This window comes from Cotesia typhae, unplaced genomic scaffold (assembly GCF_013202065.1).
Source record: "Cotesia typhae breed Kobodo isofemale line unplaced genomic scaffold, CoteBio_Ctyphae contig_5, whole genome shotgun sequence".
Classification (NCBI taxonomy): domain Eukaryota; kingdom Metazoa; phylum Arthropoda; class Insecta; order Hymenoptera; family Braconidae; genus Cotesia; species Cotesia typhae.
This window is the reverse complement of record NW_027423757.1, coordinates 3,582,889-3,606,308: the sequence shown is the minus strand read 5'-3', so window position 1 is coordinate 3,606,308 and position 23,420 is coordinate 3,582,889. Positions and strand designations below refer to the sequence as shown.

The 23,420-nt window shown below is 30.9% G+C and overlaps 6 protein-coding genes and 1 long non-coding RNA gene across 14 annotated transcripts in view; 4 read left to right on the top strand and 3 right to left on the bottom strand.

Annotated features, from left to right (window-relative positions):
• The first annotated feature begins 888 nt into the window (after positions 1-888).
• Mrps18a (mitochondrial ribosomal protein S18A) lies at positions 889-1,736 on the top strand. The gene is made up of 3 exons (XM_074247867.1): positions 889-1,042; positions 1,185-1,321; positions 1,408-1,736. Exons 1-3 carry the CDS (start codon positions 940-942, stop codon positions 1,573-1,575), a joined length of 408 nt encoding a protein of 135 aa, XP_074103968.1. The 5' UTR covers positions 889-939; the 3' UTR covers positions 1,576-1,736.
• A 1,022-nt stretch (positions 1,737-2,758) lies between these two features.
• On the top strand, positions 2,759-6,048 carry Alphasnap (Alpha-soluble NSF attachment protein). Its single transcript, XM_074247543.1, has 5 exons — positions 2,759-2,971; positions 3,851-4,044; positions 4,123-4,388; positions 4,467-4,640; positions 4,733-6,048. The coding sequence occupies exons 1-5, from the start codon at positions 2,880-2,882 to the stop codon at positions 4,880-4,882; spliced, it is 876 nt and encodes a 291-aa protein (XP_074103644.1). The 5' UTR covers positions 2,759-2,879; the 3' UTR covers positions 4,883-6,048.
• A 30-nt stretch (positions 6,049-6,078) lies between these two features.
• Cog2 (conserved oligomeric Golgi complex subunit 2) lies at positions 6,079-8,910 on the bottom strand. The gene is given in 3 exon segments (XM_074247539.1): positions 6,079-6,591; positions 6,594-8,190; positions 8,663-8,910. Coding segments are annotated over 3 exon segments (2,127 nt in total). The 5' UTR covers positions 8,735-8,910; the 3' UTR covers positions 6,079-6,133.
• A 320-nt stretch (positions 8,911-9,230) lies between these two features.
• Gmppb (GDP-mannose pyrophosphorylase B) lies at positions 9,231-11,185 on the top strand. Its single transcript, XM_074247542.1, has 5 exons — positions 9,231-9,359; positions 9,589-9,772; positions 9,864-10,419; positions 10,526-10,757; positions 10,852-11,185. The coding sequence occupies exons 2-5, from the start codon at positions 9,641-9,643 to the stop codon at positions 11,018-11,020; spliced, it is 1,089 nt and encodes a 362-aa protein (XP_074103643.1). The 5' UTR covers positions 9,231-9,359; positions 9,589-9,640; the 3' UTR covers positions 11,021-11,185.
• Sse (extra spindle pole bodies like 1, separase) lies at positions 11,153-13,767 on the bottom strand. Its single transcript, XM_074247541.1, has 7 exons — positions 13,446-13,767; positions 13,157-13,373; positions 12,619-12,893; positions 12,407-12,543; positions 12,120-12,336; positions 11,436-12,060; positions 11,153-11,346 (listed from the first exon to the last, which is right to left on the bottom strand). The coding sequence occupies exons 1-7, from the start codon at positions 13,656-13,658 to the stop codon at positions 11,195-11,197; spliced, it is 1,836 nt and encodes a 611-aa protein (XP_074103642.1). The 5' UTR covers positions 13,659-13,767; the 3' UTR covers positions 11,153-11,194.
• A 211-nt stretch (positions 13,768-13,978) lies between these two features.
• The window catches only part of Osa (trithorax group protein osa), an 18,644-nt gene continuing 9,202 nt past the window's right edge, over positions 13,979-23,420 (top strand). The window contains exons 1-11 of one of the 8 annotated variants that reach the window (XM_074248668.1): positions 13,979-15,050; positions 15,276-15,398; positions 15,593-15,802; positions 15,901-15,957; positions 20,374-20,506; positions 20,606-20,701; positions 21,012-21,337; positions 21,420-21,966; positions 22,107-22,288; positions 22,456-22,497; positions 23,161-23,349. In XM_074248668.1, the coding sequence (XP_074104769.1) occupies positions 14,247-15,050; positions 15,276-15,398; positions 15,593-15,802; positions 15,901-15,957; positions 20,374-20,506; positions 20,606-20,701; positions 21,012-21,337; positions 21,420-21,966; positions 22,107-22,288; positions 22,456-22,497; positions 23,161-23,349 (2,709 nt within the window). In that variant the 5' untranslated portion in view covers positions 13,979-14,246. Of the gene's footprint in view, positions 15,051-15,275; positions 15,399-15,592; positions 15,803-15,900; positions 15,958-18,258; positions 18,278-18,510; positions 18,871-19,252; positions 19,677-19,946; positions 19,974-20,373; positions 20,507-20,605; positions 20,702-21,011; positions 21,338-21,419; positions 21,967-22,097; positions 22,289-22,455; positions 22,498-23,160; positions 23,359-23,420 lie in introns of those variants that run through there. The other 7 variants (XM_074248667.1, XM_074248666.1, XM_074248669.1 and 4 more) reach the window with 7 other exon arrangements.
• LOC141531132 (uncharacterized) lies at positions 18,273-19,087 on the bottom strand. Its single transcript, XR_012479867.1, has 2 exons — positions 18,808-19,087; positions 18,273-18,511 (listed from the first exon to the last, which is right to left on the bottom strand). It is a non-coding gene; the product is annotated as an uncharacterized LOC141531132 (long non-coding RNA).

The window sequence follows — 23,420 nt, the reverse complement described above, 5'->3', positions numbered from 1 at the left end:
TTTTATCCACTGTTGAAATATATAAATATAAATTATGGCAAAAAAAAAAATAAGAAAAAAACAATTGATATGTAGAAATTTAAAAAAATGCAATTTTTTTAAAATCATTTAATTGTTAGATAAAATTAAAAAGTAATTGAGTTAACAGTTAACTTTTATGTCATATGTCTTTGTATCAAAAAAAAAAAAAAAAAAAAACTTATTATAATTTAATAACATATAATTATAATTATTTCATACTTATCGATACTCTGATTTCTTATCTATTAATTAATAGTAATAATTAAATTGAAAGAGTAAACTTATTAACCTATTCTATAAAAGTTCATTATAATGAGTACTTTGACATTATCAATTTTTACAATGATTAGTTTTGACAAGTTCGAGATTTTTTTTTCTTGAAAATTTTATGAAAATAAAGTTAGCCGACATCTAAAAATTTTCAAAATTTTTTTTTATTGAAAAAATTAAAAAAATTTGCACGTGTAAAAATCTTCATAAATTGCAAGTGCAATTTTTTAAAAATATTTTTTGTTTTAATTAAATTACTAGGAATTCAAATTGTGCGCATACGCGCGCCTTTATTCGACCAATAAGGAATCAGTAACCATTTTTTCGATTACTATCGATTAGTTTTCGATACTAAGTTAACTTCAATTCAATCATCAATTTTAATATATAGGATTAAAAAAAAATTTAAAACGTCGGCTAACTTTAATGAAAATTTTATCTACAATACCAGTTTTTCGAACCATATTTTTTGTTAGGCCAAAGTTTTTTTTACTGTGTTAACAAAAAAAATAAATTTATTTTTAATAAAAAATACATCTTATAAAAAACTTTTCCTAAAAGGTAATTTAAATTTTTCCTTATGTTTTTTTATATCTATATGTACACTCTTTCAGTCGATAATACAGATTTATATGTAAAACATTCATCATGACACCCATCAATAGATCGCTTTTTAATTTTGGAAGAAATTTATTGTTATCTCAATCAAAGCGATCAATATCAGTTACTCCAGTTAATAATTTAAAAGAAAGTAAGTTATTAGTGTCAATATATAATTAAATAAAATCATAAATTCTTCTACAAATGCAAATAAACCTAACCTCGTTTGGAATTCCCAATCACTCAATCAATTTATAATTTTGTTTTTTAATAATAACATCTTTATTTTCTAGTTATTGAGAAAAAAGAAGGCAAAACATTAACTATTGAAGCTAAAATAGTTCCTGATCCATTTCAACAAAAATTGTTCAAACCAGCTGAAAATGGAGCATGTTCTCTGTGTGCTGCTGGTGTAAATGTTACTCATACGGTAAATATTTCATTTTTATGGATCTTTATAATATTTTATAAGTATAAGAATAAAAGTTTCATGTATAATAAATCTTATTTTTCCAGGACGTTTTAATCTTAAGTCAATTTACACGATCAGATGGTCGCATACTACCAAGAAGGATCACCGGTCTCTGTAGAATCCAACAAAAACGAATTAGTGTCATGATACAAATGGCTCAGAGGGCTGGATTAATGACTCTTCACCATAAAAATGGAGGTTTAGGAAAATAGGTCCCTATTCATTTAATACTTACTTCGATGAAACAACAATTAGAAAACGATATTTCAATGCTGTATACCGTGCCTAAGTGCATTTGTGATACAGTTTTTCACACATTTTAGCAACCTATGTAAATAATTTAATAAAAAATAGGTTCAAGTTAAAACTAAAAGACCAATAATTATATATTATTTAAATTGTTTCAATGTAGAAATAGGTGCTCCAATGATTTAATTATATCGAGTTTGCGCATATTTTTTATTCATATGTTACTCAATAATGGTAGCGCTAGAATATTAATTTCAATAATAAACCATTGATATACTTATAAGATTGTACGTTTTTATAATAAGAGCAAAGAAATTAAAAAAATTTTTATGTTTATTTTTTTTTTCAAACACTCTTTCTAGTATAAAGTAAATAATTTGCCACCTGAAATCATGAAAATAAATTTAGCAAATATTTAATGATTTTTAGAACTTTTTTAACAAATAAATGATAGCAAAAAAAATTGACATTTAGAAATTAAAAAAAATTAAAAATACAATTTTTAAAAATAATTTTTTGGAATTAATTTTTTTGTTAAATAAAATTTAAATTTTATTTAGTTATTTTTGTTATTTTTTTATATGATTCTGAAGTTAGCGGTTAGCTGTCAATTAAAAACATTTTTTTAACCAACTAATTACAATAAAAAAATGCTTCTAAAAATTTTCACTTGTCATTTTTATTAATTTTCACATGTGAAACTTTTTAATTACATTTTTTTTAAATAATTTAAATGCTGTAAAATTCCAAAAAAAATTTTTAATGTCTGTCAACTTTAGTGCTAATTTTTTATTGTAATTGATTTATTAAAAAATTTTTTTTAATTAACAGCTGACTGCTAACTTCAGTATTATTAATACTTAATCAATTATTGATTTTAAATAAGTTTGAGTAAAATTTATTTAAAAATAAAAAAACAACATTTAAGTAGCGTAATTTGGAATAATTACTCGCTATTCAATTGATTATTGAATACTTGATAAATTAATTAAAAATATGAATTGAACTCAACATAATTTAAAAAAAAATTAGTTTTATTTTTGTTTTTATCAAGTAGCGCCACCAGGTGGTGATATCATGAACACGTTGACTCGTGTGTCATTTCCCCCTCTACTTCTACCTTACTCACCAACTCTGTTTAGTTTGGTTTTCATTGTGTAGATATACCGTCAATATTGTCCTAGGATCCAGCAGTGAAATAAACTGCGAACGTATTTAACTGCGTTCGTTTATTAATTTATTGTTGTTTAAGTAATAATAAACCAGTATGGCAGACAACGAGCAAAGAGCATTGCAGCTTATGGCGGATGCCGAGAAAAAGCTTAATTCATCTAAAGGACTCTTTAGCTCTCTCTTTGGGTAAGTAAAGAGTGTATCGATTTGTTCAAGTGTGCGCCCGATTAAATCTGTTCATATTTCAATATTGAGGCATTTGTTACACCATACTATTGATGACGTGACAATTTTTTTCTAAAAATAAATAAAATTAATTTTTTTTCCACCCAAACGTAAAATAAGTATTTTAAAGAAGAGACTCCAATATTGAAGGCTGACATTTAAGTTTCATCGCAGCGGAGTATAATGATTCCTGGTGTGTCAGGGTGTGAGAAGTTTTATGTTGAGTATTTACGCACGCGCGAATGACACTTGATTAGTAAACAATTATTATTTGATATAGTTAATGAAAAAAATTAACTATATCAAGACACAGCAATGATGAAAATATTTCTAGCAAGTTTGTTACAAGAAATATAATATGTATCACATTAATGCACAAGTTAAAAATTTCTTATCAAGGACATGACATTAAAGTTAGCAGCCACTTGATAATTTTTTAATTTTATTTAACAAATAAATATTTTCTAAAAAACTATTTTTAAAAAATTGCATTTATAATTTTTTAAAATTTCTTAATGTCAATTTTTTTTCTCATTTATTTTTGCCATAATTTATTTGTTAAAAATTGTAAAAATTAATAAATAGCTGCTAAATTAATTCACATATGAAGGACATCTTTTTAGCATGAAACACATTTTAGTTTTTTTAAACATTTACAAAAAAAAAAAAAAATTGACATGTCTCTATTGATAGTGACACGTGGAATGTCAACTTTCTTTTTCTAATGATTTTTTTTTTGCTATTGATTTAGAAAGTCCGCCGATAATCCATTTTTTTTATTTCCTAAAATGTAATGAGCTATATAAAAACTATTGTATTAAATTTTTATTCTATTACTAGAACTTCGAAGGTAGATGAAGCAGTAGAATGTTATCAGCGGGCTGCTAATCTGTTCAAAATGGCCAAGAAATGGGGAAACGCTGGTAATGCCTTCTGCGAGGCTGCTAACCTTCATATCAAAGCTGGAAGTAAACATGACGCGGCTACAAATTATGTTGATGCTGCTAATTGTTACAAGAAAACTGATGCAAATGGTAAGAAAAGACTTGAGTTGATCATTTTTTTTAAAGTTACTGAATAGAAAAACAAATAAAATTTTTTTTCTGTTTCAGAGGCTTCTAGTTGTCTTTTGAAGGCAATAGAAATTTATACAGACATGGGAAGATTTACAATGGCTGCTAAACATCATCAAACCATTGCTGAGATGTATGAAAGTGAAGCTGTAGATTTAGAACGCGCTGTCCATCATTTTGAGCAAGCAGCTGATTATTTTAAAGGCGAAGAGAGTATTTCATCCGCCAACAAATGCCTTTTGAAAGTTGCTCAGTACGCTGCGCAGCTTAAAAATTATGAAAAAGCTATTCAAATTTATGAACAGGTATTTCATAGCATACAAATTTAGTTGAACTTAACAAGACGACAGAGTGTCTGATTATTTGTTTTACTCTATTTTCAGGTTGCAATGTCATCACTTGAAAGTCCGCTACTCAAATATAGCGCAAAAGAATACTTTTTCAGGGCAGCTCTTTGTAACTTATGTGTAGATGCACTCAATGCTGAGCATGCTATTGAAAGATACAATGAACAGTATCCAGCATTCCAAGATTCAAGAGAATATAAACTCATAAAGGTATTTAAATACTGCTATTTTTTTTTTGTTAAAATTAATTTAAAATAGTCTCCGGTTCGTTAAATATTAATATTCTATAATACTATTTTCAGACATTGATTGAACACCTCGAAGAACAAAACATCGAAGGTTTTACAGAGACAGTTAAGGAGTATGATTCAATTTCGCGATTAGATCAATGGTACACGACGATACTACTTCGTATAAAGAAACAAATTAATGACAACCCTGATCTCCGCTGATCAGTATTTGTAATCGTTCAGTGTATTATGTCATCGGTATTCTTCCTCTCCTTACCATATGTATATTTTTTTCCATTCAAAAGTTTGCTTTCGAAAAATTTTTATCAATTCATTTCTTAAGAATTTTATTGAAGTATTACTACTCTTGTTCACGGTCCATCCATTAAATGTTCTATATTTTTGCTGTTCTTTCTTAAGATATCTTTGAGTTATCAAACTTCTAAACAGACTGCAAACCTTAAACCTCGCTTGATAGTATAGTATATTAGTTGATCAATTAACTAGATTAAATTTGATTGATAATGAAATTTAATGAATAAGTAAAACAACTATTATCATTATTATCGTTATCATTATCATTACGATCAAGCAATATAAGAGCATAAATGGCTAAAAAATTACCCTAGGAAGAATATGAGATTTGTTTTATTTTATACATTTTTCTTTATATTAATGTTATAAATTTAAAAAATGTTAATGGATATTATTTATTTTATATTAATTGTTTAGTTATTGTATTGTAATATTTTATAGATCATAATTTTAATTTGTGTCAGCAAAGGAAAGTAATTAAAATAATATAATAAACAATTTTACTCTAAAAAATGGATATATATTGAAAAAACTCAATTTTACTAGTAAATAATAAAAATTACTTATTACATTGCTGACAAAATTTAAATAAAATTTTTTTGCATTCTCACTGCTACCCAATGCATTGCTATTGCATATAAATATTAATTATTATGTATGTAAGACTAAATTAGAGGAATATAATTCCTACCAAGATCTGGGTAGTATAATTAACAAAAAAAAAAAAAAAATGCATAAATTTATTAGAAACAATGAAATATCCGATTTTAAGGTATCACGTATCATAAGGTAATGAGGAAGAATAAAAATCATTCATTGACTTCATTAAATAAAACATTTTTATTATTAGGAAGGAATTAATCTTCTGGCTATAATCAATTGTTAAATAATATATTGATTGGACTAATTAATTAATTAAATAATCGTAGGTTTTACCCACAAGGAATAATTGTATTCCACTAATTATTATTATTATTATTATTATTATTATCATTATGTACTACACTCGCATACAAGACAGCCGATAAACGTATACATGTATACGAGGATTAAAAATAAACTTATAAAATTAATTCGATTATGTGACGCATTTAATTGCTGAATAATTTTTCAATTAATCTTTTATTTTCTATTCAATTATTACAAAATTTAACATATTTATAATTTTGATTCATTTCTTGATTTAACAGCAGCATCAACAACTTCTGTTAATTTTTCTAAATCCTTAATAATATACCTATCGATATTAAATGTATTTACAGTGTTAGCAAAATATAAAACATCTATTTCAAATTGTATCCTTATTTTATCATCATCAGTAACGCCTTGCGTTTCTGTTGTTGGCATTTTTGATGATTTATCACGATGTATTTTGAGTCTTCTAAGACTTTCTTCCGTCTTTTGAACTGACTCGAGGACATTTTTAACCGATGAATAATACTGTTCACTCAAAAGAGATAACGTTAACTGGAGCCAGTGAATTACAGCACCAGGAACGATATTTTGATACGTTGAATGAAATTCTATCAATGCTCCGAGAGCATTTTTTATGTAAGCACAAGGTTCAGTTGGTTCCCTATTCGTTCGCCTATATGACCTCGGAATATCACTAACTTTTTCAATTCCGGCGAACTATTTGCTGATAATTCTTGAACAATTTCTTCAGATATTTTTGGTAAATCAGATAATAAATTCGTTTTCATATCATCTAATGATTCTTTTAATAATGTAATAATTTTCGTCTCAGGAATATTGAGTTTTCTTACTACAACGTCTAAAAGTGTTGGTAATTTTTTTGAAATTTTTTCTAGATCAGTATAGAGACAAACAAGAAATTCTAATCGATTTGGTGGTTCTGGATTAATTATATTATTATTAACAGCTACAGGCCTAGCTTCTTTGATCCACGACTGTTTTAATGCATCAGAAATCCACGTTCTGTAACGAGAAAGTATTTGAAGATTCAATTTCCAAAATTGATGAAGTAATTGTGAAATAAATATTCCGTCCGACCAAGTCTTCATCAGGCAATCCCACGTAGTTTCACTTCCGTAAAGGGAAAATTTATCTGTATCAGTAGGATCCAAATTTGTAACATTTATTTTGATTGATCCTTGTGATACATTATGACATAGAACTTGCTCTACTGAACCAGCAATTTCTTGGAACCGAATTTGAAAGTAAACTGGTAAGTTCCATTTTTTTATAAATTGTATAAATAATGGATGACACTTTAATTGAGCAAGATTATCGTCATTTTTACACTTCTCTTGTAATTTATTGATAAATTCCAATGATTCTGTGTAACGTTTATAAAATAAATCGGGATTACCGGGCGCAAAAATTTGTTTTAAACGTAACTCGATTTTTTCTTCGACCTCTGACCAAAAACTATTTACAAGAAAATTGAAATTACGAGTAGTCGTTATATTGAAATGAAAAGTAACTTCCAATAATTTTTTCAATTCTACGTCCAATAACTTCAATAATTTTTGATAAAGTTCTTGAAGACCAAGTAACTCATTGTTAATATTTTTTTCCACAACAATGTCTTCGATTAATACTCCAACAATTTTTTTTCTCACTAAATATTCTGCTTTATCAATCTTGTCCAATGTCACATAAATTCTAAGACAACAAATAAGATTATCAGTAAAATTATCATTACTTTTAATACATAATAATAGTTGTGAATCGAGGCTATCCAATAACTGAATTTCTAAATTTTCACAATTTTTCTTCAAATCTTCTGACATGTAATCTTTGCATCTTGTCATATGGAACCTCAACTGATTAAATTCTGTAGCAGCCCGTTCTAAAATATCCAATTTAATTATATGGGACTCTAATATTAATTTTAATTTTGATGCAGATTTATAAACACGTCCCAAACTATGCATCGACTGTTTCAAGTCACGTATACGTTGATGTTCCTTCAGCCCGTTCTCCATGTCCTCTATTGCCGTATCCAATGTTTGACATATTTGCATCACTTCCTCTCGTAATTGTCCAAGAGGTGCTTGCAAATGGTTTATTACCTTATCAAGACCAATTAAATCTTTGGATAAATTTACAAAATCAGCATAATCTTTATTTATGAGCTCAATCATCGCTGATCTCAAAATCTTCAAATAAACTCCAAGATCATCTCTCATCGTTTCTAAGCTTGCATTTTTTCTGTGTTCGTGTAAAAAATTGTCAACATCGAAGTCCAACTAAAAAAATAAATTTCAAATTGTTATCATGACATGTAAAGTTAGCTACTTGACAATTTTTTAATTTTATTTAGCAAAAAAATTAGTTCTAAAAAACTATTTTTAAAAAATTGCATTTTTTATTTTTTCAAATTTCTTGATGTCAATTTTTTAAAAAATTTTTTTCTTGTCAAAATTTGTTACAAAAATTTAAAAAATTATCAAATATCGGTTAAATTAATTTATGACATTAAATTTAGCTCTCACTTGACAATTTTTTTAATTTTCTTTAACAAATAAATTATAGACAAAAAAAAATTATTAAAAAAATGAACTTGCAGAAATTTGAATAAATTTAAAATACAATTTTTTAAAAATAATTTTTTTGTTAAAGAAAATAAAAAAATTGTCAAGTGACAGCTAACTTTAATGTCATATTTAATTTTCATATTTTTATCAAATAGCTTTTAGGTTAAGCACAAAAATTACTTACTGCTATAAAATCTTCTGCTGTGAAACACAAATCACTTGGAGCCGGTGGTAGAGTAAAATTATTTTCTGACATATTAAAAATTTTTTAAATCTTCAACTAATATTTTTCTGTTTACTTATTGGTATCTTTTTCTGTAAGCTTCAACAAATGTTACTTATTTTATATATTTATTCATGTATTTATTAACGAACTATTTAATTTATACTTTCAAAAAATTTGTAACATATATGCAAAAAAATTTTATATATTAACACTTGTCATAAAAAAAAATAAAAAAAATTCACAAATCTCTAGAATATTAACAAGTATACGTAATACGTAATAATAATAACACTTCAGTATAGATATGTTTACAAAAGTATGAAATGAGGATTTTTATTTATTTTTTAAGTATTTTCTGTCATTAAAGTAAAATATACTACAGTTTAATGAGAAAATTCACTATAGTTTACATTTAGGATCGCACCCTTTGTAAACACACATGGCAATGACAACTGTAAATACATACGTGGCAACCCACTATATACATTGATAAATGTAGGTAATTAACAATTAAATGACATAGTGTGAGTATCAATGCGTGGCAACTTGACGTGGTTATCGCCAACAATCAAGAAATCATAAGATTAACCGACACTTATGTTCTATAAGACTTTGGAACAAGTTTAAATCAAAACATAGCTGAAATCAAAGCCAGGTATTTACAAATAAAATATTTTAAGTAGTCTACTTTAACAATTCTATAAGTTTCATCATTAAATTTTGTTTGTTGTGATTTAAAAAAGTTAATTATTTGCAATAATATTTAATAAAAATAAACATGCTGCTAAGAAGATTAATTAATTAAGCAGTTGGAATTTTTTTATTTATTAAGGTTGATCTTTTTTTTTTTTTTTTTTTTTTTTTTTTTTTTTTTTAAATTATAGAAATGTTTTGTTAAACTATTTTGCACCAAAATATGCCAGAAAAACGAAAAAAATGGGCACACTACGTGCACTGATTCTTGTTGGTGGATATGGAACACGATTGAGACCCTTAACTCTTAGTAGACCTAAACCACTTGTAGAGTTTGCTAATAAACCAATGTTGATGCACCAAATTGAAGCGTTGGTAAATAAAATATTTTTATTTTTATTTTTAAATACTACAATTTATAAGTTATAACTCTTGATAATTATGCCAGTAAATTATTTTATTTTAGGTAGAATCAAATGTCACTGAAATAATATTAGCTGTATCATATCGAGCTGAGGAAATGGAAAAGGAACTTACAGCAGAAGCAGAAAAACTAGGCGTTAGTCTTATCTTTTCACATGAAAATGAACCTCTGGGTACAGCTGGTCCTATCGCTCTGGCGCGTCAAATTTTAATGACAAGTGATGAGCCGTTTTATGTTTTAAACTCAGATATTATTTGCGATTTTCCATTTAAACAACTTTTAGAATTTCATAAAAAACACCGTAAAGAAGGTACGATTGTTGTAACTAAAGTTGAAGAGCCGTCTAAGTATGGAGTTGTTGTCTATGAAGAAGACGGAAAAATAGAGAGTTTTATCGAAAAACCTCAAGAATTCGTATCAAATAAAATAAATGCTGGTATTTATATTTTAAATCCTAGTGTATTAAATAGAATAGAATTGAGACCTATGAGTATTGAGAAAGAAGTATTTCCGGGAATGGCTAAGGATGGACAACTGTATGCAATGGAACTACCAGGCTTTTGGATGGATGTAGGACAGCCTAAAGATTTTTTAACTGGTAAAATATAATTAATTAAATATATATTCAAACATTATAAAAATACAAAATTATTTTAAAACAATTTTTAATTTTTTTATCTAACTAAATATTATTTTTTATTTAGGAATGTGTTTGTATCTTGCATCATTAAGAGAAAAGTCACCAGAAAAACTGTACACAGGCGAAGGCGTAGTGGGCAATGTCCTTGTCGATCCAACAGCTAAAATCGGTAAAGACTGTAGAATAGGTCCTAATGTTACAATTGGACCAGGTGTTACTTTAGCTAATGGCTGTTGCATTAAACGTTCAACTCTATTAAAATGTTCAACTGTTAAAGAACATGCATGGCTTGATGAGTAAGTTTTCTCTTATTGTATAAAAATATTAAAAGTTGATAATCAAAATATAAAGTGAAAATAATATTTAATATCTTCATCTTTTTACGACTAGATGCATCGTCGGATGGCGAAGTGTTGTTGGAAGATGGGTGCGAATGGAAGGAATTACAGTACTTGGTGAAGATGTTATTGTCAAAGACGAGTTATACATTAACGGTGGACAAGTACTTCCGCACAAAAGTATCGCCATATCTGTTCCTGAACCACAAATCATCATGTGACAATTTATCAATTGTAAAATTTAAAGATATTTTTAATTATTTTAAAGAGACACTTGAGTCTCTCTGCAAAATACTTTTTTGTTGCCAGCAAAAATTATTTGACTGACGTTTATATAATTTTTACGATAACAATTTTATAAATCAAATTTTATTTTTTTTTTTTTAAATTACTATCTAATATTTAAGTTTAATTGGTAATCCTCTAACAACAGCTGCTGCTGAAGTCATGTACTGCAAACAAACTTTCTTTGCGTTAGCAAAAGCTCTTAAAATTTCTGGCTCCTGAGGTTGTTCGAACTCATCTATTTGTACGTCCTTTTTAAACTCTATAAAAAAATATTCATAAATTATAAGTATATACGTAATAAATTGTATAGTTTTTATGATTTATTTGTATATTTTTTTAAACACTTACTGAGTACACCACTGACCCATTTATCAAGATTCACATGAGTCCAAGGTCTGGGCGCTGAAGATGGTACCCAATTACTTATAAAATTTGCAGTCATTTTATCGATATCTACATCAGTTACTTCCCAAAGCATTCCGAGAATACACGGACTAGAGGCTGTTAAATATTGATTGCTAACTCCATAAGGCGGAAAACGTCCACCAATAGGCATTAGTTTAACACTCGAACACCCAAATAGTAAGACCGTTGAGTTAACTCGTAAGCGTTCTATTTCTTCTCCAGAAAAGAATTGAACACCATTTCCGTGGCCATTATACATCAAAACATCATAATCTGTCAATGCTTTTGAAAATTCAGTTTGGTCAGGTGTTTTATTATAAATCCCTTTCCAATCTGACAGCCAGTATTTTATAAATACTTTTAAACGTGTTTCCATCGTTGGTAAATTACTCTCTGGGTTAACAATAAAAGTACCCAATTCTTTTTTATATTCAATCACTTTACAACCTTCCTCTATGGTATCTTCATGTTCTTTAAACATTGCGTAAACTAAGTGGACACATGAAAATCGTGTAACAGGTTGTTTTTTTAACAGATTCATTGCTTCGATAGGTAGATAGTCCATATGCTGTTATAACATTAATTCCATTAAAACATAAATAAATACAGTTAATGTGATATACCAACCTCATCGATCACTAAAATTAACGTTTTTCTTTTTTCATTTTGGAGTTGTAGAATTTCTTTTTGTCTTCCATGGATGGAAAGAATAATATTGTTAGCAAGTTTTGGATTATCTTTTAGTACATAATTAACCGCTCTTGCTATTTCTGACTTCGACAAACAGTATGAACAAGTAGTAATTTTTTTCAATAACCATAGGATTTTTAAAGACACCTTTTTGCTATAAAAAAAAATGTTTGAATATTTATTTAAAGTTTAATTTAACTGAGAAAAATTAATTAATAACATACTGAGAAGAGTCATCGACTATAAGTTTATCAATCATTGTATGCAGACTCTCAATTATATTTGATGGAATTAACGGATCTGCTATAAATAATATTCTCCATTCTCTTAACCAAGTATTTTCCATTTCTTTTACTGCCCCCTAAAAATTAATAAATGAAATGAAGATTAATTTATTATTTTTTTTTGCTCTCAAAAAAATAAATACAAATTATACCTCCATAATGTTATTTTGCCTGGCTCTCATTCTCCAATAATGGCTAGGATTTTGGTATTCCCCTTTCAAATCATCTTTATTTTTCGCCAATAATTCTGTAATTTCTTTGCAAATATCAAACATATCGGTGGGTGGCTTAGGCACTGTTATACAAAATGGTTGTAATAAATTTTCACCAGTAGGTAAAATTGTTATGTGCATCGCATGAGTCGTTACCCCTGGCTTACATGCTGTCTGTGGTTCGTATTGCATGGTTATTTGAATCATGTACCATTCTAAAAATAAGATTGTAAATATAAATACATGTGATAGTAAAATATAATTATTAGAATACTATTTCAAATCTAGGAAGTAACTAATGTTTGCTGCTTATATGATTATAATTAAACAAAAACAAAAAATACTTACAAATTAAATAACACTGAAGTTGAAAGATATTAAACATTTTTAAAGAATTTTTTTATTGTAATTAATTTGTTAAAAAAATTTTTTAAATTGACAGCTGACCGCTAACTTAAGTATTATACAAATTAAATACCTTTAGGAAGTTCTGATAGTTTAGTTTTTAATGAATTTGGCCCATCAACTGAATTAACATCAAACTCTATAAACTCGGGATTTATACCATAAGCTTTAGATGCTGTGAAAAGTTGTTCTCTTAAATCAGCTTTGATGTATCGAAAATTTATTTGTTGCCTATGAATAACAGCGTGAGCTTCTACTAAATGATTGACACCCATTATCTCTTCACCAGCCTAAAAATTGAATAACAATTGTTATGACACGTGCATAAAAAATAAATAATAATAGTGATATTTTAATCTTACAGCAAAACAAGAAAGAGCCATCATTCTATTCAAAGCAGCATATTGAATACTTTCCATAGTAGTTTTTAAACTCAAATGATTATTCAAATCATTCTTAGATTTTTCATAAGAGTCATTAGCCGGAATAATTTTTTTTAACACTTGTTCTTGCTCTTCAGAGCTGAGTGTGCAATCACGCAGAGCATCTCGAATTTTATTATACCTCAATGTCATTTTTAAGTGTAAAAATTAAATCAATAAAAATTTAAATTACAACAAACATTAGAGAAATAATTTAAATGCAAGTATTATAAGTATGCCAAAGTAATATATATGTTATTTGTTTGTTATGGTTTACATTATAAAATCACAAACAAAAACATGAAACAGAAATGGATATAACGGTTCGTATTAATAGAGAGAATTTGGCGATAGATGGCAGCACTGGTAAATTTCAACAAGACGCTTGCGACGTCATGCACAATAATAGAGTAAAGTTTCTCGTCATGTAAAATTTAAACAGTTGAGGGGGTATTCTAACCACAAGATGGCGTACACCGTGCGACGCTACTTTTGACGTTCGTAAGTGAGTTTTGTTAAATAAACGATAATAACTAATGAAGCATTTTGGGCCGTATTTATTTCGGCCCATTTAAAAAAAATCGAAAACGGATAATGCGGTTGTTAGAGTTTTATTCGAAAGTACCTGAATTGACAACCAATCAGAATATTGATAATAAGAAACGTAAATCGTACTTGGGGCACGAGGACCCGCTATTGGCTAGTTTATGAGAGACGATGATGGCTCCGTGATGGGAGAACATGGCTGCGACGCAAGCGGAGAGCCAACAAAACGATGTAAAGTTGAACGATAGTGTGAAATGCAACCAGAAAAGAGCACAACTTAGTGGTAATAGTTCAAGTGTTAGTGCTAAACAACAGCTGGATCAGGAGCCGGCCGATAAGGTAACCCGGGGCGCGGCCCAGCTGCTCAAGTATGTGAATCGCGGGGACGGCGACTCAGGTTTCGAGATGAGTCAATATCGTGAGGACATTAGTGGACACACCGCTGGTGAGGTCAAGTCACCCCGGGAGGTCATACAGAATCCTCAGGAATCAACCGGTAAACCAGAACCTCACGAGGCACCTGGTCATCCAGGGCACCCAGGTCATCCATACATTGGCCCGAACGTACCAAGAGATTATTCTGATGAGTATGCTGGTAAACCTAACGACTATCCTAGTAAACCACCAAACGAGTATCCTGGAAAACAATTGGATTATCATTCAAAACCCCCGCTCAATGAGACCGAACGGTCTCACCATCCAGATATGGATGACCATTACTCGGTTTCGAAAATAGAGCCACGGCTTGCTCATATTGGACCTGGTCCTGGTGGTTTTCCAGGGCAACCGAGATTTCTTTCTGGCCAAAGTATATCCCAGGCCACTGGACCTACTCCAACACTCAATCAACTGCTTCAAGCAACAAGTTCTGTGCACAGGTTTCACGCTAATTATCCAGGAATTGGACCAGAATCTTATCAACAACCCTGGCCGCCGATGCAGAGACCACCAGTTGTACCACCTGTATATCCACAGCCTGGACAGAGACCTTCTCAAACAGTAAACATTTTTTTTTTTTTTTTTTTTTTTATTATTAGTTTTAAATTCATCGTAAATCATTACTTTGCTGTTAATGAGAAATAATAATAATTAAAAACAATGTGTTATTAAATTTATTTATGTGAACACATGTTTTAAATAATTATTAATTTTATACTCATTTATTATTTTTGTTTATTCATGTGCTAACATTACACCGCTAATATTCATTCATAATATCTGTAGGGATCTCCAAGGTTACATCCAGGACCTGGTGGTCCCAGTTCATCTACTCCAATGCCATATCAACCGTATACGGCACGCTATCCATCACCAGCACGATCACATTCACCTTATGGACACCATCAAGTGAGTTTATGTCTTAAAAACTAACAACTAATAAATCAAAAGTTTTTGTGATAATATCAATTGCTTGTATTGTAATTGCATTTGTCAACAATGTAATTGCTTGTATTCACAATTTTATTTTTTTTTTGTAAAAAGTAGAATTACTCTATAGGATTGTTTTTTTGTTATTGTAAAAATTTTCGAATGATTTACAGATGAATTCATATGCTGGGCAAGGTAGCCATCCTCCAACTCTGTATCCAGAACAACGTGGTGGATGGAACCAAGCGGGACCACCTAATGCACCTCCTCCACCGCCGAATCAGGTGAACTCTTCGAGTCAATCGCCACAAAGAACGCTTTCGCAATCACCTGCTCCACCACCTTCAGCTTCGCCACAGCCACAATCTGGTGGGCAACAACAGGTAATAATTGTGGCATTTAAATAAATCAATTTTTAAACCTAAAATAATTATCTATTTTAATTTAATTCAATAAATTATTTACTCTATTTTAATTACAGAATTATCATAATATACAACGATCAACGACTCCAAATACTCAAGGAATTGATTCTGGGGTAAGTCAATTATTTACTGATAATTATTTTTATTTAGTATTTTTTTAATAATAGGTATAGAAAAATATATAGGAAAGAATATCTTATTTACATATTCAGAATAATAACAGTAATAAATAAGAGAATAAAAATAACAAAAAAAAAAAACATCGGAGTACTTGAAATAATTCAAGATCTTTAAAACATTCTCTGGCAAAAACCTTCTTCATGCTTCACGTCACTGTCTGATCCTCTCAATTCCAACGTCCGTTCAGAGGCACGTTGTTTCGCGCGTGGACGACGATGATGTGCAAAGAGAAAAGAGTGAAGCGAATGGATGGAGATAAAAAAGAGCATTAGACCGGATAGTAGTAAGGCTCATGAGATGCTGGCGAAGAAAACGAAGATGACGCGGAATATAGTAAAATAACAAAACGAAGTAGAAAACGAAGAAGAAGATATAGAAAAGCAGCAAGAAGACAACGAAGAAATTGTGATTTTTAGACCTGAGCGAATGGCGCTGCATCGGTGGGAGCGGTCGTCGAGAGCTCACGGCACAACGATTGTCAGTGTGAGAAGTCTGCAGTGGAGGAGAGTACATACAACACAGATCCCGAGAGAGGAAGAACGAGAGAGTAAATATCAGAAGAGATATATAATATACATCGGTACGGGATGAAATGGAAGTGGTTTTGGTGTTATGGAAGTGGTGATGACGGCGACGACGTCGACGACGACGAGAACTTGCTTGATGGTGGCAACGCAGTGGTTGGTCTAGGGATGATGGTGGGATACCGACCATGCCGTTAATACAGACAGAGGGGAATGTAAATACACGTATATATATATTAAGTATATATACGTATATATATATATATATATATATATATATATATATATATATATATATATATATATATATATATATATAAAAGGGACTTGTATAGTTCGATTAGGGCGCGAGCTGCGCGGCCGCTGGAGCCCCAGATATTAGCGCCTTCCCTCCGTTCTTCTCGCTGCACATGAGCGAATCGACGGCAATGCTGGTTAAGAGAGGGTACTCCGGAGAAGGGATCTGCCGGCAGGGGAATAACAGACATGGCGGCTTAACCAGAGAGAGAGATAAAACGAGAGACCGGCAAAACATGAGTGCGTGCTTCGCACTAACTGAAAATTGTAGAGAATGAAGGGGAGTCGCATTTCGTAGCTTGAGGGAGAATGTTTTCTCTCTCAATCCTCAATTCTTACTAGCCTTGTCCTTCTTTCCCTCGCTCTCTCCCTACTCTCTTAACCGCTCGCCTGTAGAGCGGCATTATTCAAGCACACTCGGTACCACGTTTTCTATCCTATCTGGCTGTCATTCTATCTCACTCTTCTCTCTTGCCAGCGCGCGTGTTTCAACAATGATTTTAACATCGATTTTTTGAAGCACAAGTCATATAGAACTCATATAGAACAAGCCCCTGTCATGTTTCATTTTTTTAAAAATCTTTTTTTAATTTTTTAACAGTCAGTTTTTCTTGACCTTTAAAAAAATCTATATTTTGGCGACACACTTTGCAATTTTTTATATTAAAAAATTATAATCAACAATGTATTTTTAGAAATTGGATATCGCTATATAATATTTTTTTTGTCTTTTTAATCATATTGATTTGTTGGAGTATGTTTTAGTTGTTATTCGTTGTGAAAATTAAATTTTAATTAAACAATTTTATTTTTTTATCGATTGAGAACAAGAACTAAAAAATACTCCTCTGAATCTCAGTGTATTAATATTATTTTTGTCACATTATATTTTATACGTGACAATAGAAAAATTGGCCAATCACTCATCAACTACTTTGTTCTACCAACTTGAAGTCATTTTTGTAACACTTTTAAATAATTTAATTTTCACTTTACTAATATAAATTTATTCTAAAAATTTTAATTATAAAATCTATTGCCAGACTGAAAAAAAAATTCTAAATAATATTGTGATTGATGATTTTAAAAGTTTGCCGCGTTTTTAAAAAATGGCCGCGGTATTACGTAAAGACACGACGCTGAACGAGGCTACACGAACGCCTGTCGCGCCACAACCACACAAACGCCCTCATACGATTGAGGTGAATTTTGTAACTGTCGATCTGAACATTTTGTCGTAAGCTAGAGAGAGATAGAACTAATGAAAATAGGAACTGACAAAACAAGATACAATGTGTAAAAGCGAGATAGAATGAACGACGAGCGAAGCGTAAGGCTAGAGGAAGCAAAGAAAAAACGTTTGCGCATCATAAATTTTTTCAAGCGATCCCTGATCTCTTAGGGTAATAAAATCACGTAACCAAATATTTAAGTGAGCATTTTTTATTTTATTAAATATATTGTGAATAACCGTTAAGTTTGTGTATGTAAAAATAATACTGTTTGTAGACCGTAGAGGATTGTAGAATATTGAACTATCGATGCACTACCATGCGTGGCTGCTCCCTGGTGGTAGTGCCGCCGCCGTTGTTACTTTAGTTTAAGTATAGTGTTTCTGGTTCTGGACTTGGTTAAATATATTGAAGATTGGAGATTGGAGCAACAGCTAAACCAGACAGACAAATTAAGGATTATTCATATTATTTCATCTATATTTTAATAGCTTTATTGTGATATCCAAAGTGAAGTGAGCCTGTTACACCAGTCATCACCAGCAGCACCATCACCAGTAACTAAAGCTTCAAGCTAAAGAGTGAATACTGTAATAAAGTGGTGTATAGACAAGTGTGTGTTATATGAGAGAACGGGCGGTGACTGCGACGATAGCGGAATGTCAAGGAAGAACACACCCGTGGCTCGGTTATGATCGACGTAGCAACGTGAATCAAGACTAAAACTAACCAAATAAATTTTTTTAAGGAACACACACAAATTGGTTAGACATTATTCAGATTGGTGATAAAGGTAAACTTTTGTTTTCGCGTGTGCGCGACCGGTGGGCTGTGCCGTTTATATTCCTCCCATTCGCTGTTCTATTAAACTTTTCTTTTTTTTTTTTTTCTGCTTCTACATTTTCTTTCTCTGTTTTTTGCCTACAAATTTTTCCACAAGAAAATATATAGAAACACGTCGTTCGAGGACACGCGTTCACGAGGCGAAGTTCCGAAGGATAAGCATTATTTCTCTGTGTCAGTGTCGCGTGCACACGGTTTAGTAGCTTGTTTTTTTTGGTCATCATACATCTCTTTATTATTGTCTTACGTATGTATATATTGATAACCTTTTTTTAATCCTCAATAATATGTGGTTGGTTTTTTAGTCTAAAACTAGTGTTTTCGTGTCCCACGTCGTCGTTGTAGTTATAGTCGTCGTCGTCATCGTCGTCGTCGTAAAGCCAATTGAGTTTGGAGTATAAAAACTAAAAATGAGGGTATGCTTGTATAAGTGAGTGATCATCAATAAGTTGTGTGAGTGTATATGTTGTAAGAAGGAAAAAGTGTAAGTAATAAATAAGTTGTGAGTTAGTACAAAAGTTAATGTATTAACGAACCAACACAAAGAACATACGTGTGTGTATTGGAGAGAGCGAGTGAGGAACGATACTAGAAAAGTGTGTGTATATACGTAAAGCTAGAGTTGAGTGAGAGAGTGAGAGAGTAAGGGAGTGTAAAAGAGAGAGGAGAGTAAAGGAAAGAAGAGTACATATTGAAGCGACGACGACATGAGTTAGTGCCGCAGAAAGGAGACACATTGCGCCGATTATCGATGAGGTAATTTTCGACGGGGTTATCGAGACGAATAGAGTGAAAAAAATAAAAAATATAATAAAATGAGAGAAAGAAAGTGCAATTGAAATGGAATCGGAACGATAGAAGTGAGCGCCAACGGCTGTGACTGTACCTCTGGCACAGGACAACACATCGTTGCCATTTTGTATTTCTACGGAGCCTTTATTAAATCTAACACTTTATTATTTTCATTAATATGTTTCTTCGTTATTTTTATTTATTTTTCATATTTGAGTGTTTCATAACTATACTTAATGTTTAAAGATCATGAATTTTATAGTTGAGTATTTTTACGTATGCTCCAATTGGATCATTTATTTGCCGCTCACAGTCATAATGCGATTGTCGTAACCTAACCTGAAGTCTTAAGCTCCTATGAGCTGGTATATATATATATATATATATATATATATATATATATATATATATATATATATATATATATAGATTCAAGATAACGTATATAAAATTGCGTTTGCTTAAAAAATAAATACTTGTCACAAAATATATATTTGTTACTTATATTTTTGTGTGTGAGTTTTATACTTTACTTCATTTATTCTTTAAATATTTATGCCCTAGATTTAATGTCAAATAAAAAATTTTTTTTTAATTAATTTGACAAATTATCACTATTTTTTATTTAAAAAATCTAAATTTTTTAATTTATTCATTGTAGGAACTCTCTGGTCAAAATAGTAATGACAGTTCGAATGGACCCGCCGGCCCAGGAACTCCAAATTCCCAGGGGATGAGGCCTACCCCTTCACCTACCGGATCCACGGGTTCTCGGTCAATGTCCCCCGCCGTTGGTATGTTATTAATCAATAATTGTGAAATTATCAAAAATGTCAATTTAATTGTAAGTAATGACATAATCGAACATTGACTGTAAAATTTAATATTTATAGGCCAACAAAACGTTCAGATGCCTCCTCGTCCCTCGAGCAGCCAGTCAGATGGTAGTGGCCCAGCACGAATGAGTCACTCTCCAATGGCTACTCAAGGTAATATTTTTTTTTTCTAATTTCTGTTTATTAATTAACGTTAAAGCGCCGATTTTTAACAATATACCACTTGTTGATTTTTTTCTACTTTGTTTTAATTCATGAACATCATAAATACATATTTACATCACTATAATTATTAGTTATTAACGTATTCTTAGACATCATGAAGAAATTAGTATAATTTTTTTGTAATTAAAAAATTCGATGAATAAATTATTTGAATATTCAAAATTAAACTTGCTGAATCAAAAATTTATCAATTGATCTTATTTTTTTTGTTTTATTTATATTGTTTTTGTGTTTATAGGAGGTTATCAACAGCCTTTAGGGCCATCACCGCATATGCATGGTTATAAATTAAATAGTAGCGGTCCTGGTGTACCAACAGGACCTGGACCTACTGGACTAGGCGGAATGGGTCCAATGGGCAGTGGTATGGGATATGCGGCCGGCGGAGGTGGTGCTGGCCAACCCGGTGGCTATCCATCACAAGGTCCTGGAGGATATCCGCCTCCACGACCTCATATGCAATTTCCCCAAAATTATCCACCTCCTACGAATTCACAACCACCTCCTAATAATCAGTATCAACCGGCCAGACCGAACAATATGGTGCAATATCCATCTTATCCGGTAAATTTATAATAATATTAATAAACTATTAATTTTTGGTAAATCTGTATTTTTTAATAAAAAAAATAATTTTTTTTTTTAGCATAAAATGGGATTCAATAGTGTATCACCAGGTATGCCACCGAGCCCAGGTCCTCCTCAAGGCTATGTCTCTGCAGGTGGTGCAGGTTTAGTACCTCCAAATGCACCAGGAATGGGTGGTGGTATTGGCAATATGGGTCCACCGACAAGTTCAATGGGTCCACCACCACCTTCACCAAATCACATTGGTAACCAACCAGGTCCACCACCACCGCCGCCACCACCTGGTCCATCAAGCGGGCCAATGCATTCACACCCTCCCGCAGCTACACCGCCGCTTAATCACGAGGGTAGTCCTATGCCACCGCCAAGTACGACTCCAAATTCACATCCGGCACCAGCAGCCACACCAACTAGCCAGAGTTCGGCTGATCTCGCGGCTGAGACTTCTAATGATAGTGGAATAACTACCACAGCGTCAGGCACCGCGGCAATTAATGTGACATCAACATCGAGCGGTACCGTTACATCAGTCATTACGACCGGCCCAGATGGAACGTCAATCGATGAGGGATCTCAACAATCGACTCTGTCAAATGCTTCAGCAGGTATAGCATCAACTTCTGGTATTTTGTTTTACTGTTGAATGTTAAATTAAAAAATTAAAGTACATAATATGTACTAAGTACTAAATATGTATTTAGATATAAGTTTTAGTAAATTTATATTAATAAATCAGTGTCTTTAGCATCTGGTGAAGATCCAGCGTTTACGCCAAAGACCCGTAAGGAAATTTTTAACGCCTACCACAGTCATCCAACAACACCGCAAAGCACCGTGCCATCGCCCGGAGCCGCCAGCATCAATTCTGTCCATGAAGAGTACCCGGATATTAACAGCCCCAGCTGGCCCCGTACACCCGCCAGTCCTGTATGTTTTTAGATTTTATTTTATATGAGTGTTTTTTATATTTTGCATGCTTTCGTACTTTTTTTTACTATACCTTAATAATTATAAATACAATTAATAAAGGCTATTTGCCGACAATTATATTTAATTCATTTAAGCAAAAGACTTAACTTTCTTGTGTTTTACAGGTGTTTAACAGTCATGTGCCTCAAGACCCGTACAGATCTAAGGTTATTATTATTATTATTTATATTAATATTTATCATAAATTACCGTTAGTATTGCTATAGGATTTCAATTTTACTTTTTTGAGTAATATTTACTAACTTTTATCGAATGACCAGTTATTATTATAATAAGCAATTTTGTTGAGAAAAAAAAATTGAACTCGTCACATCTATTCAACAGTTATAACAAAAGCTTCAACTTAAATACTTTTTATGCTATTCAATTTAAACATTACACTCACTTCGCATTACAAACAAACAACATACGATAAGTATTAATGACAATGTGTACGAGTTTTACCTCGCATAATCGATGACACTTTGTATTGCTTTGGATCATATGCATGACGTAGTTTTGCTACTCCACCACATTATCTTGCATTTCCTGCTTCATTCATATTTTGTCCACATATTTACTTATACTTTTTATTTTTTTTTTTTTAAATATGGTCAATAAATTATAAAAAAATTAATATATATGGTTAATTCTTATCAAATTTATATTTCAAATTTATCTATTGATATTTGATATTAAAATTATTATTGATGTTTATAATGGGTGTATCTTATAAAAAAAAAAAAAATATATGTGTAATTAAATTAATTAATGTAAAACTTTCTTATTAATTTTAGAACAGAATACTAACTCAAGTATGTCTATTTCAGAAATCCGATAGTTTGGCCAAGCTATACGAAATGGATGATTCGATAGAACGAAGAAATTTCTTAGATAAACTAGTGGCATTTATGGAAGAAAAGAAAATACCAATTACAAGCTGTCCAACCATCTCCAAGAACCCCCTCGATCTATTTCGACTCTACATCTACGTGAAGGACAGGGGAGGCTTCGTGGAGGTATGCAAGGTGCAGTGTAGTTCCATCTAGCCCTCGGTGTCTTAATGTTTTTTGTTTTTTTAATCTGTGTT